Source organism: Cyprinus carpio, chromosome A5, assembly GCF_018340385.1.
Source record: "Cyprinus carpio isolate SPL01 chromosome A5, ASM1834038v1, whole genome shotgun sequence".
Classification (NCBI taxonomy): Eukaryota; Metazoa; Chordata; class Actinopteri; order Cypriniformes; family Cyprinidae; genus Cyprinus; species Cyprinus carpio.
Window position 1 is genome coordinate 28,169,774 of NC_056576.1, and position 16,344 is coordinate 28,186,117.

Here is a 16,344-nt window from a genome sequence, read left to right on the forward strand (position 1 = left end):
CAAAGACAGTGACTTCAGTTTTATTTTTACACTATAAATGGAGTCTTTTAAATCATTTAATATTTCTATATTCAAAACTTTATATTTAAAACATTAATATCATAACATTGTTATTATGAAATGCATCAATGCCACCTCTGAGTTGTCAAAAAGTCTGTAAATTTTCCTTAATGCCACATTTGTGCTCTTCTGTGCTTCATTTGACTAGTAACTTATTTTTCCTCGTTGCATTTGATCATTTTAATTGAATTTATTGTTTAATTAAAATTTTCAATAATTAAACATTTTTGGCACAAAAGGTGACATACATTTAATAAAGTTAGAGGAATAACAAAGGTTTTAAAAAAAGAAAAGAAAAGAAAAAACTTTAAAGGAGTCAAATATCGCCTTTAGGTTAATTAGGTTAATTTCTGTCAATGATCAGATCACAAATGCTCCTGAAAAGAAATGTAAGCGGCGTAGAGTCCTTAAGAATATAAAGTTACCTTTTAAAAACAAATTGCAAATGTTTATGCAAAGTGTAAACTATTAAATATCTACAAATCATGCAATACTGTACCACTAAATAAGAAGTGTTTTGAGGGCTTAGCTAAACAGGCCAATTTTATTAAATCATTCTTTCATTTCACTAATCATTTTTTTTAATTAAACACAAGGGGTCATTAACCTTGCTTACATTATAACATATGCAAATTCACACATAATGTATCTTTAATTTGGCCAGAATTGCAGGTGCCTGTCTTAATATCCAAGAAGGTTTGGAGAAAATATGAAATAAGTTTAATGTTATTATAGATTATAAAGGGTTTTATAATTGAAAACATTACCATTATTATCCCCTCCCCCTTTCCAAGCTAGAGTCCCCCCAGTGAATTTTGGCAATTTCCACCACTGTATATAACAAGACATAAAGTGTCCGGCACAAATAACATCATTTTCTGTGAAAGTCGCTTTTACACTACAAAGCTTTGACAAAGTTGCAAATGATGAACAAAAGATTAATAATTCTATTTTCTGACGATGGAACTAAAGGGCTCAGACCAGCTGATGGAATTTGGCAGAAAATGGTTCCTCTTTTTTTGGCCGGGGTCATTCTCAGGATGTCCTTGATGATGCAACTGCAGGGCTGTCACATAGAAAAGCCTCTCATTGGATTTACTCTGATAGACCAATCCTGAAGCTAGAATAAAGCTTGATTCAGAGAAAAAAAGAGAAAGAGTAGAGAATTTTTCTTTTGGAAAGCGCATCAGTTCACAGTCAGTGTGATCAGCCAGTTGAAGAAACAAGAACAACTAGCAAAATGTCTCAGGATGGAATGTCCAGAGAAGAATATGAGGAGTATCAGAAGCAGATGGTGGAGGAAAAGTAAGTTTGAATCTCTTTTATAAACATTGGCTATTCTAGCCCATTTCATCCAGGAGGTTTTTCATAATTTTATAAACTCAATGAGTATTACTCTCAAATGGAATGTATCAGCCAATAACATTCCAAACATTCCGTTTATTTAAAAATTGTTTATTGTCAAGTATATCTTTCACATGATACTCAGATAAAGGCTGCTGTACAATACATTGTTTGAGCTGTGAAAGAAACAGTATTTCCCCTATTGTAAATATGCTAAATATGATGTACCCTGATGCTGGGCTGTTTTCTGATAACATTGTTGTTACAGTTCTTGGCCGCCGCTGGTATCACTTTCCTGTTCATTTTCTATTCCTGTTCTTTGTGCGTTTTTCTCATCCTCTGTACATTGTCTGCTTCTTTGGGAATAAAGGATGGAGAGGGATGCAGAATTCAATACAAAAAAGGCAGAAAGGGCTTGTCTGAGGACTTGTTTAAGAGAAAAATATCGGCTTCCAAAGGTGAGACTCCCAGGATCAGATAAATGAATCCCTTTCAGTAATGCTGAATTGAGTTATTCCTGTCCCCGAATGACTGTGCTTAAGCAGCACATGAATAGCATCAGTTTGCAGACATGGTTAAACTATCAAGTGTGTGAAGGTTGCAGTGCAGCTTGTGGCAGGAGATTAAGGCATAAAACAGTAAACTAAAATAGTGACCCTGGATGTTCAGGGCTTAAGGCCCGCAGTGATTAATCTCTAAAGTGAGCTTTAAAAGCATTGCTGTAGAGTTTTCAAACAGTGTTTCAGTAGCAGTTTCATGTTGAGTGACATCTGTTGAAGTCTAGATTCATCAATAAGGAAGCTTATGCCAGACATTCTAAAGAGGATGAAGAGGGAAAATGTATAAAAGTGAAAATAGAGTTATAAGATTTTATTATTTTACATGACATTTCCATGTATAGAAATCTCACATTTACAAACTATTACAATTTTGCAAAGCTCTAACCACAAATTCAGGATTTGGAGTGTTAGATCAGATTTATAATTTTTTTTTCTGAGATGGAAAAAAATAATACAAATTATTATTATTATTTTAATAAATAAATATTTGCCTGAAATTATCTGGAATAAAAGGTATAATTTCCTTTTTTTATTCTACACTGCAAGATATTATATTCTCTTTAGATTTTTAAGAAACTATTAATTATACACAATTAATTAATAAATTTACTAAAATCATTACACTTTAAGGTGTCCTTGTTGCAGTGTAATTATAAATTTAAGTACGGAGTAATATTAATTAACTACATGAATTTACTATATGGTTAGGGTTCGGATTAGGGCTACTTGCATGTAATTATGCATTATTAATTATAAGTTATTATAATAGTAAGTACATGTAAAGTGTATTTCAAGTGTAATAAAATATATTGCTTTCTTATATGATATTTTCAATTTGCTTTCTTATTGATATTTCAATTAATGCCTTATTTTTATTTTTAATTGTTCCCAATCAAACTGGCTTGCTAAACTAAGTAAAGAAGTTTGTCTGGTATGGCCAGTATCTGTATACAATACTATATACTAAACTAGATAAATGTTATATTATATATTATAATATTTTTGTATTGCTCTAATCAACATTTGAATAATTTTAAATTTGTATTCTATCAGTATCTTGAGAGACAATGTGACCATTTATTAAAGTAGCTAAATCACTAATATAACCACCCCATACTCTGCTTTATTTATAAAAGTCATACTTGAGGCTTCCTTTAAAGCATGTAATGTAGTTCCTAGTATATAATCCTACATCTATAAGAAAAGAAGTGCTATTAGATTTAAACTGTTAGGTTTGATTGACGTGCTGATTGTTTTTTCCAGAGGGAACAGGATGAGATTATGATTCAGCAGGCCGGAGATGACATTGACGTGCCAGAAGAACTGATCAAGATGGTGGATGGAGAACAGCCAGAGGAGGAGGAAAAGGAGTCCATCATGGGTCAAATGCAGAACCTTCAGAACATGGATATGGAGCAGCTCAAAGAAAAGGCTCAGGCCACGTTTGTGGAGATGAAATCCAAGGCGGAGGAGAAGTGCACTGTCATGTAAATGTGTCGAAGAAGTCAAAGTTATCTAGTTGTCTAATCTTGATGACCTGCATTTGCAGTTAAACTATTAATAGTTTCCTTTTCCTGCAAAATATTGATCACACTTTAAGAGATTAATGTCACTGTTGAGAAATGGATTTGTGAATTTATTCCAAATTCTTTCATTTGGTTTCTTGTTTTTCTTTTTAATCAATTAATTGTTTTTATTTTGTTCCTTTTTTATCAAACTGTGATTGACCTCCTCATTGAGTAATCTTGAATTACAAAATCAGAGTTATGACCAATATCTACATGCTAAAAAATAATGACATTTGATTCATGCACTTTATATTTAAAAATAAAGGTTATTTTTCTAAACATGTCTTTAAAATCCATAGGAAAAAAAGAGATGTTTTGAGATGTAATGAGGTGACAGAATTTGTAACATAAATGATAATTTAAAATGACTAAATACTTGGTCACAGTGTTACAGTATTTTCTTTATGCTAAATAATCATAATAAGTTAGTCACGTGAAAGACTGAAAGCTGCTAAAAATGAGACATAACCACTTGAGATTATATATTTTTGCACTGCTTCCATCACCAAATGCAAATGCAAAAAGAATGTGATCAATTTATGAAAGAATTACTTATAGCTGAGTTATAGACTGGACATTAATCTATAGATTGTATTTTAACATGGAAAAAATCACACCCTTGAACTGTAATTTATTAATCCCGCAGTCCTTAAAACAACAACAGTACTCCACCCAAAATTAAACTTTTCTCAGACGTTTTAGACTTTTTGACAAAGTGGATGCTTCAAAAAGCAAACACGAATAATCCATGCGAACCCAGTTGATGAATGTTCTCTGAAGATAAACAATACATGTGTGAGAGAAAAATACAAACACACGTCAGTGTTTTTATAAATGATATAAGCTCTCTGAAGCTTCCCGTGTGCTTCCATGCTTTTCATGGACCTGCATGTAACTGTGGTCGTATGGATTACCATCATGTTCAATTTGTGTGGTTTTTGAAGCGCCAACTTTGGCAGCCCCATACACTTCCATTACATGGACAGAGCTGGATTATTTTTTGTACATCTGAAGGAAGTAAGTCATATACATCTGGAAAAGGTAAATGATGAGAGAATTTCATCCTCATGCCATCCCAGATGCATATAAGGTTTTTGACAGCTTTTTAGACAACTTTGACTTTGAGTCGTTTGACTTTAATCCATATGACCACAGTTGAGGAATCAATGTTCTCTGAAGCAAAACAACACGTATGTGAGAAAAACATTATTTACTAACTTTTTCGCTTCCACAACTGGGGCTGTATGGATTACTATCAAGTTCAATTTGTGTGGTTTTTGAAGCGCCAACTTTGATGATCCTATACACTTGCATTATATAGACTCACAAAGATGGATTTAAAAAAAAACTTTGTGTTCATTGGTTGAAAGAAAGTCATACACATCTGGAACGGGTAAATGATGAGAGAATTTTCAATTTTGTGTGGAGTATCCCTTCAGTCATCTGTTTAACACTTGTGTACTCACTCAGGGATGGTTATAGAGTTGCAAACTATTCATGAATTCATTCTGCATGTCATCAATGTCATCAGTGGTCTCAATGGGAATACTTGGTGGGTTCAGGAAGGGTGAGCATGGCACATTCTCATATTGATATGTATGGTCACCGTACAATCGAAAGTCCCCATAACCTCCTACAGCTCCGTGGAGAGGCTCACAGACGTTGAGGTAGGGGTTGGCGTACTGCTGGGGGAAGCAGGGGCCCTGGCTGTGGAAGCGGCGGTCAGACGCGGGGCTGTGGCTGGGGCTGGTCGAGGGGCTGTGGGGAATGAAACACGTCAGCTGACAGCTGTTCTTCCTGGTGGGACGGTTGAGATCCAGTTTGGCGGTGAGGGGCTTGCCGATGCTAACATCCATGTTCCACTGGACCAGGTCATCTAGGGAGTTAAACTGGACTTGTAGGCAAACAGTGAAAGCTAGTTCCTCCTGTAAATCAGGAAGAACAGCATGAGAAGGAAAAAGAGGTATCAAGGTAGTTTTGAATTAATTTAAACGTATTGTAAATCAGAACTATTGTGAATAAGTCTTTTTGTATTGTGATGTGTTGATAAAGTCCTGAGATGTACCTTGAGTTTCTGCAGTGAGCTGAGTCTGGTGTAGAGGCAGTGATGAGGAAGACTGCCTGAAAGTAAAAAACTTCCTGTTTCCTCCAGAGTTTCTTTATTCATCAGCTTAGGGTCCACATCCAGGTCCTTCAAAATCAGGTAACAGGAAAAACATTATTTATTGCAATCATGTTACTATATATATATATATATATATATAGGCAATATAAACATTATGGAATATTGACGAGAATGCTATTAGTCCAATTTTTTTTAAAAAAAGATTAGTTTATATGTATAGCTAAATAATTAGACAGATTAGTATTAGTATTAGACAGATATACACGAATGTTCAAACGTTTGAATTTTTAATGTTTTTGAAAGAAGACTCTTATGGTCACCAAGGCTGCATTTATTTTATCAAAATATAGAGTAAAAACTACAACTAATACTAAATATTATTTCAATTTACAAAGTTTTTTTTATTTTAATTGTGTTTGTTGTTTTTGTGATGGCAAAGCTGAATTTCCAGCATCATTACTCACAAAACATTTCTTATTTCAACAATGTTGAGAACAGTTGTGCTGCTTTATATTTTTGTGGAAAACGTGATTCATTCTTTGATGAATAGAGAGTTTAATGGAACAGCATTTTTAAACAGAAATTGTGTGTAACAAATGTCTTTATCACTTTTGATCAATTTAATGTGTCCTTGCAGAATAAACAGATTCTTTTTTGTTGTTGTTGACCCTGCATCTTTTAATGCAAGTGTTTATGAGTAAATAATGAGACATTGCATTTTCTTTCTCCAAAATAAAAACGAAGACCACTAACCCAAGGGAGGTTAGTTATGTGTGCCTGACACGACAGCATCTCCTCTGGCTTTTTCACAATGCTGGTGTAGATGACCAGCACGTTAGAAAACTCAGCAGCAAAGTCCATTTTTATCTGTACTCCACAGTCAAAGTCCAGAAGTTTACTCTCTGGCAGTTCTGAGTTGAAACACAAAAGCAAAGATTTGACAAATGCTGAAAACATTTTTATTTCCAGTATTGTTTCACTTATTGAGAACTAACATCTGTTAATATGGTCAGATGAGATGATAGGAATCATCTCATGTCATGATGAAACGAGATGAAGTGAAAACATTTTTTTTGGCATTGTAAACAATAACAAATATGCATTAGTTAGTTAGGTCAGAGTTAGGTCTGTTATGTTTTCACACGTTTTGTCATCATGCACATTACTAGTAGTAACTAAAATGTTATTTTCATTAACAAAACTTCTATACCTTTTTGTAATGTCAGTATACATTTTACTGTGAACCTCTTTTATATGGTTATTTATATGAGTTGCACAATATTTTGAAGTAGCTGACAATACCATGTGCTTTAGACCAGAGCAGGTTCTGTGCCTCGGCTGCGTCCGAGTAGTCCCCGGGGCGGATGGGATCAGTGAGGGAACGTCTCTCTGACAGACTGCTGCGGATCTCTAGAGCCTGCTTACCCTTTGTGGGGTCAAACTGACCCATATCTCAAACAATCAGAACAGTAGTTTGATTGTCAAGACATGCAACCAAACACGAATTCGATGAAATATGAATTGAAATTAATATTGGAAATTATTACTATCGTTAGTAGAAGCAGTAGTCAATCACGGTGAGTAAGTACACTTTTCAAATCAGTTAATCATATGTTTGAGATTAATGGACCTGCATTTAACTAATAAAAGTTGTAATGCTTCATTTTAACTTTAACATGCTCAAGGTTCCCCCACCTTCAGCCACTCTGTCTAGCAGAACAGTGATCTTCTCATCCTCTAGGAGGCGCTCCTTCAGGAATTTAATGAAGACTCCATTGGTGAATCCACTTGAACTCAATTCAAAAGCCTCAGCATCTTGGCAACTTCAGAAAAATAATACATTACAACATGTCAGATAGAGAACAAAATGTATTTCAGCATGTTATTTCTGGATGAAAAAGAAAGACACTCACGTGGCATATCCAAACACAATATTGGCTGTAACTTTGAGCACAACGTTTGGCATGGCATCATCATGTACATTTCTGAAGCAATATATTAGTGTTAGAATGATGATAGCCAATGTATGAAATACCAGTGTGAATATGATTTGTTATTCCGCATTTTAAAACCTCAAAATCCACACCTTTTCCTGCACATGTCCAGGAGGAAGACGTTGAGTCCAGTCTCCTTCTCCTGCATCAGTTTCAGAATGCTCTGAACACAGAGACAGTTGCCTGAGCGGTATGGGTTTGGGGCATCAACGGGCACCATGAAGCTGTTCCCAAAGTTCTCATAACCATGACCAGCATAATACAACAAACCTACAGGGAGGAGCATTCATCAAAGAGTCATTTCAATCAAAAAAAAGAAATTTACTCACTCTCATGTCATTCCAAACCTGTATGACTTTAATACACAGAAGATACTTTACAGATTGTCTGGTCTGTTATTTTTCATACAATGAAAGTGGATGGTGAATCACACATTCACTATATTTATAGAATTTCTGAAGTCATATGAAAGCTTTGCTATCAAAAATTAAGTTGCTATTTGCTGAAAAGGTTTCCCTCGGCTGAGGATCTGAGTTTGAACTTGTGTACATATTGGGCATGTGACAGTATCAGATTTATGTTTCTCAATGAGTGCTGAAACATTTATCACAGTATACGGTATTTTACTGTACTACTAAAAAACAGGTTGAAAAGATAAACTGACTTCCGTGTTACTGTATTAAAAACAAGTTTATCAACTTAGAAAACTTGAAAATTTAAATACAATAAAACACTGCACAGTAACTAAAAATATATAAAGTAAACAAACAGATTAAAGTGCAAAAAGAACGCAACTACAAATAGCAGAAAGATCTTTTCTGGGCTGGCATGTTTTAGTCCAGTAAAATAAAAACATTATATAACCGATAGCAACACAAGTTTTAAAATGTGAAAGCTCAAATTATATGATACTTTAATGGAGGTTTTTGACCTTTTCAGAGGCAGGCAGCCCTGGTCCTGGTTCCATTCTGTTTTATGGAAATGAGAATCATGATCTCCTTTTGTGCTCCATAGTAGACACAAAGTAAAATGGGTTTGGAATGATATGATATGAGAGTGAGTAAATGGTGAGAAAATAACTGATACTTTCTAATCACCTCTGAAGCCAGTAATCAACCAAGTACACGCTTAAAAATAACGATTCTTTATTGGCATCTACGGTTCCAAGAAGAACCTCCACGGAACCTTTCCATCACACAGAAAGGGTATTTATAGTGGAAAAAATGTTATTTTAAAAACTGTTCTCTGCAAGGTTCTTTGGAGAACTAAAGACATGGCATCACTGTGAAAACCTCCTTTTGGAACCTTTATTTTTAAATGTGTAGTTAGTTGTAGTTTTACATATTGCAAGATGGCTCAAACATTTCAATATCATGCTTGTTTACTCTTTCAAGGCAATTACAATATTTATAGGAGACTACAGTAGCATAAACTACTTAGAAGCCACAGTACCATACACTCCCTTATGAAGCAGGGACAAGAACTCCTCCACGGCGTTCCTCATCTCTGACTCAGTTAGATCTAGCAGAGACACCACTTTGAAGTTCAGTTGCCGCAGCAGATTGGTGAGGTCATACACGTCAACCATGGGTGCTTTCAGCTGTGGGTGGTTTCGATATGTGAGGTTACCAATCAGAAGAGCCACTTTGTCTGTAGCTGAAGGAAGAAAAACATTCACAGTGAAAGAAAAAGAAAAAAAACTCCAGCCAATTTGATTTCTCGTGTGTATTCAAGTTACGTTAATTCACAGACATGTTTTGGTCTACTTACCATAAGGTTTCTCAAGACTGCAATCTGATGGAAAAAAGTCATAATCATTCACTGACTCAATAAAAGCCAGAAATATTCAAAACTAAATGTGACTGGAACATAACTTACCCCTATCAATAGCCAAAAAATCATCTATAAAAGAGAAATATATATTAGGTATATTAGGTATATAGGCATATTTGAGAGAACATGATTATGACAGTAATGAAGAGAAAAGAAAAAGCTTATAGATCACAAGAGGGAACTATTTTTCTAGACCGAAAGCCTATTTTTGAGGTATAACTAACCCCATCCTGCCACAATTAACCCTTACCGCCATTTAGCAAAAACATTTTATCATGTTCTCAAACTGTAACCATTACAACTGGAATGGAAAGGCTCTCGTTTTTTTTTTTTTTACAACAGTCATGCAGAGCTGCATTACTGAAGGCATCTGATCTATGAAAGTGTCTTCCACCACCTCAATCAGTAGAGTAGTCAAGAGAGTAGGTGAAAAATGTTTAAAGGAGTGCTCCGGGTTCAAAACAAGCTCAACCTTGGCAAGCTGTCAATTATCAGAAAAAGTCATGTTGACAGTAATGCTTTCGCTTTATTTGTGGTGATCAAACATATCTCACTTATGCTGGTGATGGAGCGTAACTTGTTTCGAACCTGGAACGTTTGTTAGTTTTTAAAGCATGCATTAATCAGTATGACAGTGTGATAATTTAGCACGGTATGAACTAGACACAGATTCCAAAAAGGGGCTGATACTGAAAGTCTCTCGATGTTAGAAAGGTGCCACTACAATTTAGAAAATACCTTCAGAGCACTCCATTGCTCCTGAAATTTCATGAGATATTCTTGGCTCTTTCTTTTCAGATTGGCAAGGATTTTCTGAGGAAGAATAAGTTTGGACCACAAAATGAGTAAAGTAAAAAAAAAAAAAAAAAATTCAACACTAAATTTACCAATAACATGAGATGATATCAGCAATCAACAGCATAATGTAGATATGTATGGCAATGTACTTCGGTCTTAAATTGCCATACAAATGCCTTTAGAGGTCCCACATAGAGGTCCCTGCACTAGAGTTGGATACACTGGATACTTCACATTGCAAAGATCATTTCTTGACATCGGAACTTTATAATTCTGCAGTTATGCAAGTTAGATTTACTCACTCTAAACATTAAATAATAGAATACACCTCACAACTTTTGTAGAGATTTGCAGTCTGGATGGAGTCAACACTAGTTTCCTAAAGTCACAGCCAGTCTGCAGATTTTAAGGCAGTCAGAGATGACTGATTTTTACAGAAAATTTCATTGAATATGAAGGGTACAGACTCCAATTCTTAAGCTTTAGACTTTGATTCCATACAATCTGAGGATATCAAACATGTATTATATTTTTGGGGTGACTTCACAACACATATTTTTTATTTGTCATCATCCCCTAGCAATGAGGCGCATGCTTCTGCATAAGTTTGTGTACAGACTTGAAAGTCTGGTAGTTTATGATCCTCAGCTGATTAGTGTAAAAGTGTGTACAAGTGTAAAATGCATAGTGCTTTAAAATCTGTTGTAATTTACAAATCGTGTAGTGTATTCCAGCCTTAAAGGGACAGTTCACCCAAAATTAAAAATCTTTGATCATTTACTCAACCTCAAGTTGTTTTCAAATCTGTAGCAGTTTCTGTTGAGTCTTCTGCTGAACACAAAAAAAGATACTTTGAAGAATATGTGTAACCAAACAGTTGCTGGTTCCCATTGACTTTCATAGAATGGAAAAAAAAAATGTTCAAAATTTGAAAATTTCAAAAAATGTTGTGGTGAACTGTTTGGTTACTCACATTTTTCAAAATATCTTCTTCTGCAGAGGAAAGAAACTCATACAGGTTTGGAACAAATTGAGGGTAAGTAAATGATGAGAGCTTTTTTATTTCTGGGTGAAATATCCCTTTTGTTCATTAAAGTTCACAAAACTGATCTGATCAGAAAACATCTAGCCACAGATTAAACATAAAACAAAAGACTTGATGCATACCAACGACAACAACATTAACTTCATTGCTCCATGTTCGTTCTTTGTTGCAGAAGATCTCGCAGCGATATCTTCCCTGGTGCTCTGGCAACAAATTCTTGACCTAATTTAATCCAAAAAAATATTCTGTCACTCTCACTACATTGTAAGATTTTTTTTTAAAGTTGTAAATAATACAAAGATATTGGAGAATATTTTACTAGAAAATACAATTTCAGTCTTTCTACTTCGAAATTTCATGTTTAATTTCATGCGTTACTTGCCATTTCTTTCTAATTATTTGTGAAATTTGCTAGCATCTGAGTTGTTTCTTTAACAATGTTGGCTCTTTTTTAATCTACTGCATCCAATATGTCTCAGAAACAAAATATAATCTAAAAAAGAGTGAACAATACTGAATTCATTCATAAATGCAGAGTGTCATATATTGGTTCTCTTACGGTGTACTTCCTCTTAGTGGCTTTTTTGATCGGCACTCCATTTCTGTACCATTGATATTGTGGTAGGGGTCTTCCAATAGCTCCACACTCCAAATAGAGCAGATCTCCCACCAGCAGCCTTTGAGCTTGAGGCTGGATCAGCACCCTCGGCCTGCCCTCTGAAGCCAGAGACACTAATCCTGAACAAAAAGCATCAGTTTTGATATCAATAACATATCACGCCAATCATGACAATTTAACCAAATTTCATTCTTGTCTCTGCTGATCAGAAATGACTTGCCATATCTTGGTGGAACATCAAGTACATCCACTTGGGCCCAGTGACTGAACTCATACGCGTTTCCACAGTTCACCCGACAGATGTAAAACCCTGCATCTTTGAGCCGGACTGGACTGAACACCAGGTCTGGGGAGGAGCTGTTATGTACCTGAAGGGTTATATAATTCATTGAAATATTGAAAGTCATGTTACTTACTTGCAATATTAAACATTTGCTCACCTCTTCTGTTTTCTTAAACCACTGGAACTGCACACATGAAGCACCAACAGCATAACAACTGAGACGAAGGTTGTGTCCGGCAATGACAGCCACTGACTGCGGCTGGACGAGGATTTGAATTCCTGTAAGATCAGGAAACATAAATCAACTGAAGCTGGCCTATGAATGCAAATTAATCACTTATGACTATATCTGCACTGAATTTATGCCAGAAACTGTAGCAGAATTTGAATGCATGTCATTTGAAAGCTGTAATACTTTCGGTTACCAACATTTTTTTTTTAAAGGTGAAGCAACATTTACTGTTTTTCTGCGAATTTGCAGAAAAGAAACCCCCAAAAGATGGTAGGCTACGAAAAAATAAAACGTTTTGCGTGCATGTATATAAAAGCCTACATTTGAAATACTTAAATCTATGATTCACACTGACAAATCCCTCAATGAATTCTGCTAAAATAGGTAACAATTATGCCGTACTCTTGCCTCGCGTTATCATCATTTTAGGCGGTCGTAAAAAAAAAAAAAATAGAAAAAAAATATGAGAGAGCACACACACTCAACCTCACCAATGCTTATTTATTAAAATCAGCTGGGGAAATGCAGAACAATGGAAAATCAATCAATAGCCTGACAGAATTCTTCATCTTCTTATAACATTTGCCAACATAGGCTATTAAAACACAAGTCAAAAACAATATCAAGGAATAGCATTAAAACGGCTTCTAAAAACATACTTTGTCATGTAGGCTATATCATCTGAAAACAAAACGAAAAAAAGAAAGACAGGACCTGAGGCGAATAGGGTTTCCATCCAAAGTTGCATGATGTAAAAATGTAGTTTACATCCCGAAACACTTTTTAAAATAATGTATTATTTTTCAAATGTTTTATTTTAACTTGTTATTTAAAATGTTTTAAATGTAACAATGGGAATTTGATAGTAACATAAAATTATGGTATTTTGAATGATAATCATGTTTTATTTATTTTTTTCTGTCGTGTAATCAACTATTGTTTTCAATGTCGACTAGTAGGAGCTGTACCGTTTAGTCGACTAGACCCGCACATCCCTACAGACAACAGACCTTTTTGCCTGTGAAATTTTGTTTGTGTCACTGCACATTAATATTTTCATTTTAACACATTTTTGCATATTTAAATCCATTCCACAGTAAAATCAGTTTTCTTTGACAATTGATATAGAAAAAAAAATTGCAGTTTTTTATGGGGCTAAGAGAAATATTACTTCTTCAAACATGCATCAAGGTCATGTTTCAATTTTGCTTTCACATTTGTGATTAAATATCTGAGTACAGAGCATATACAAAACAATCAACATTAGATAATGTGATGCAGCATTGCACTGTTGGAACAAACACACTGGCTTTACCATGTTAACACTGAGGCTGTTATACCTGGAGGTTTCAGGCACTGCAGGGCATCCGTATGACCCATGATCTGTAAAAACTCCACCAGTTCACCCACCATACATCCTTGATCTCCAATGAGTTTGAGCAGACTGCGGGAAGGACTTCCATCCGCCTCCAAAGCCTTCAGAGAACACATATCCATATCATCCAGACTGTGCAAGTGAGTGGAAGAAGACAGTAAGAAAAAGACTGAGTTTATTAGTATATATTATACATTAAAAGGAAAAGTGAAGAGAGAAAAGGTTGTTACCTCACTTTGAATCGCTTGTCACTTTTCACGATTTCCCCCAGTTTTCGCCATCCCTTATTGTTGGCCTTGTCAAGAGACTCACAGAGTCTGTTCAACACAGATGCTTTCAAGAAATTTATGTTCAAAGAGTTGTCATTCAAATCTGACATGATTGGGGAAAACGGCTGATACACAGCTGTGATTGGTTGACCTGCTGAACTCAGATGTAAATGTTCAGCAAAGCACCTGCGAAATGGGACATTGGAGTGATATTTCAATCAGTGTCCTGAGGTGTCACAAGCTATAGAAGATGTAAAAAGAAATCATTAATTTTAAAAAAATATATGGCGCTTTCTAAAATTCTATTAATGCCACAATGACTGCACATTGTCTGCAAAATTGAAATGATGGTGACCCTGATGGTGACTAACTAATATTTAGCCTAAAATCTTGATATTTAAAATGTTCACATACATATGGTAAAATTTTATGACTATTCACCTCAAAGGGTTTCAAAAAAACCACCAGCTTTTTTTACTGTTAAGTTTTAGTAAAAATAGCTCCTCAAATGGAAAGTTCACACAGAAACTAAATTCTGTCATGATTTACTCACCTTCAAGTTGTTCCAAACCTGAATGACTTTATGTTTTACTTTGTATAAAAATTAATGAGACGTTAGAATGACAGCCCAAGTCATCAAAATTTACTTTCACAGAATGGAAAATTTGCAATGGAAGACTGAAATGTCTTTCTTGCTAATATGTTCTTCTATGTCCCACAGAAGAAAGAAAGGAAAACGGGTTTGGAACGACAAGAAGATAAGTAAATGAAAGAAGCATTATCGGTTTTGGTGAACTAGCTACCTTTAAGACATCGCTATAGTTTCACTTTTTACAGTTTTTGTCAACAACCGAATATGAGTGATGAATGTCTGTAAACTAAGTAGGCAACGCCATTCATTCCCACTTTTTATTTTCAAATGCAGATACTCATCTGTTCGAATTTCTAAATCTAAACATTCAAACAAGTAGAGTTAAAACAGAATTCACAATGAACACAAAGGTAACGTCAGATAGAGTGTAAACATCGAGCACACATACCACAGACGGATCCGATGTTGACATGTATCCCATTATTAAGCGATACATTAATTCTTCGCTTCACTGACTGATGTGGGGAAATCCAACTTTCAAACCATACGTGTGTGTATGCGTGTGTGTGTGTGCATCACTTCCTGATGTCGAACAAAGAGGAAGGTATTCATCTCGTCTCTCCTGAGCAGCTCAACGAGGTCTTAAACGGAAGTATGTTCTTATAGTCAAATCAGAGACTCGCTATTCATATACAATTATGAAAAATTGTAGCCATGCTTTCCAATTAGCCTATTGGTTCACACGAAAATAATTTTAGTTGATTAATGGCCAGAACATCAACAGTGATATAGCCTACTTATGATGTAAAGTTATAAGTAGCTACTCGATCTGTCACAATATATATATATATATATATATATTTATGTATCTTTATCCTTAATCCTTATCCATTAAATCAAGGAAAGTGGCCCCCCACTGTTCACAACAATATGAAAATGTCAGGTTTTTTTTGATTTACTGGATAAGGATTAAGGATAAATATATATTTGTACATATTTTATACTGAAATATATATTTGATTCTGTTAATTCTTATGGAGTTATAAGATTTTGTTCATTTACATTTTTTTCTAGGTCTAGTAATCTCACATTTAAAATTTAGCTTCCTCATATATCCTGGTTTTTCAAGATAGTGGGCTAATTCTAAAAAGAAAAAAAAGGGGTGTTGAGGGGGTGAATTAAAATAAGAAATAACTTGATTTTATAATAACTTGATTTAAGCTTGTTTTGTCTTATTTTAAATCATTTTAAGTTGTCTTGGGGTCCCTTTGGGAGTTTGCTGAGGCCCTCTAGTGGGCCCCAGCCCCCTGGTTGAAAACCACTAGTCTTACCATCCAGACAGAGCAATCTAGCAACCAGTGAGAACCTCAGGAGCAAACACTCAGACTACCTCCGCAACGCACCATCTATTTATCTTTTTATTAAATAAATATAACAAATAGACACTCAAACTAAACACATAAAAACATTACAACTTCAAAACATTTTTAAAACTAAACTTCAGAAATGGAAACTCCTTTGTCAAACGTTACACAAACTTCCAAACAAGGCTTTATTATTAGAAGAACACCAAAGTTTTATTAGACGCACTTAACTCATCTGGTTTACAGTTGCTGTACACACACCGTGTCATTGGCAGGTAATATA

At 34.9% G+C, this 16,344-nt stretch overlaps 2 protein-coding genes across 4 annotated transcripts; one reads left to right on the forward strand and one right to left on the reverse strand.

Annotated features, from left to right (window-relative positions):
- The first annotated feature begins 1,096 nt into the window (after positions 1-1,096).
- cplx4b (complexin 4b) lies at positions 1,097-3,523 on the forward strand. The gene is made up of 3 exons (XM_019102053.2): positions 1,097-1,365; positions 1,775-1,862; positions 3,228-3,523. Exons 1-3 carry the CDS (start codon positions 1,301-1,303, stop codon positions 3,453-3,455), a joined length of 381 nt encoding a protein of 126 aa, XP_018957598.1. The 5' UTR covers positions 1,097-1,300; the 3' UTR covers positions 3,456-3,523.
- Positions 3,524-3,841: 318 nt separating this feature from the next.
- LOC109087837 (mucosa-associated lymphoid tissue lymphoma translocation protein 1-like) lies at positions 3,842-15,341 on the reverse strand. Of its 3 annotated transcripts, XM_042756712.1 has the most exons (18): positions 15,146-15,341; positions 14,067-14,291; positions 13,802-13,968; positions 12,387-12,508; positions 12,167-12,314; positions 11,887-12,065; positions 11,450-11,549; positions 10,223-10,297; positions 9,530-9,553; positions 9,422-9,445; positions 9,104-9,307; positions 7,744-7,921; positions 7,571-7,642; positions 7,353-7,480; positions 6,960-7,109; positions 6,411-6,568; positions 5,598-5,723; positions 3,842-5,457 (listed from the first exon to the last, which is right to left on the reverse strand). In XM_042756712.1, the coding sequence occupies exons 2-18, from the start codon at positions 14,213-14,215 to the stop codon at positions 4,999-5,001; spliced, it is 2,463 nt and encodes an 820-aa protein (XP_042612646.1). In that variant the 5' UTR covers positions 14,216-14,291; positions 15,146-15,341; the 3' UTR covers positions 3,842-4,998. The 3 variants fall into 3 exon arrangements, with proteins under 3 accessions (XP_042612646.1, XP_042612647.1, XP_042612648.1); XM_042756713.1 differs by lacking the exon at positions 10,223-10,297; XM_042756714.1 differs by lacking the exon at positions 15,146-15,341 and having other exon boundaries at positions 14,072-14,213.
- Between the last annotated feature and the right edge of the window lie 1,003 nt (positions 15,342-16,344).

Coding starts and splice junctions, on each gene's coding strand:
- cplx4b (XM_019102053.2), top strand. CDS start 1,301: ATGTCTCAGGATGGAATGTCCAGAGAAGAATATGAGGAGTATCAGAAG. Junction 1,366..1,774: donor AAGCAGATGGTGGAGGAAAA/GTAAGTTTGAAT, acceptor TTGGGAATAAAG/GATGGAGAGGGATGCAGAAT. Junction 1,863..3,227: donor AAAAATATCGGCTTCCAAAG/GTGAGACTCCCA, acceptor TGTTTTTTCCAG/AGGGAACAGGATGAGATTAT.
- LOC109087837 (XM_042756712.1), bottom strand. CDS start 14,215: ATGTCAGATTTGAATGACAACTCTTTGAACATAAATTTCTTGAAAGCA. Junction 7,643..7,743: donor CTGGACATGTGCAGGAAAAG/GTGTGGATTTTG, acceptor ATATTGCTTCAG/AAATGTACATGATGATGCCA. Junction 5,458..5,597: donor GCTCACTGCAGAAACTCAAG/GTACATCTCAGG, acceptor CCTGATTTACAG/GAGGAACTAGCTTTCACTGT.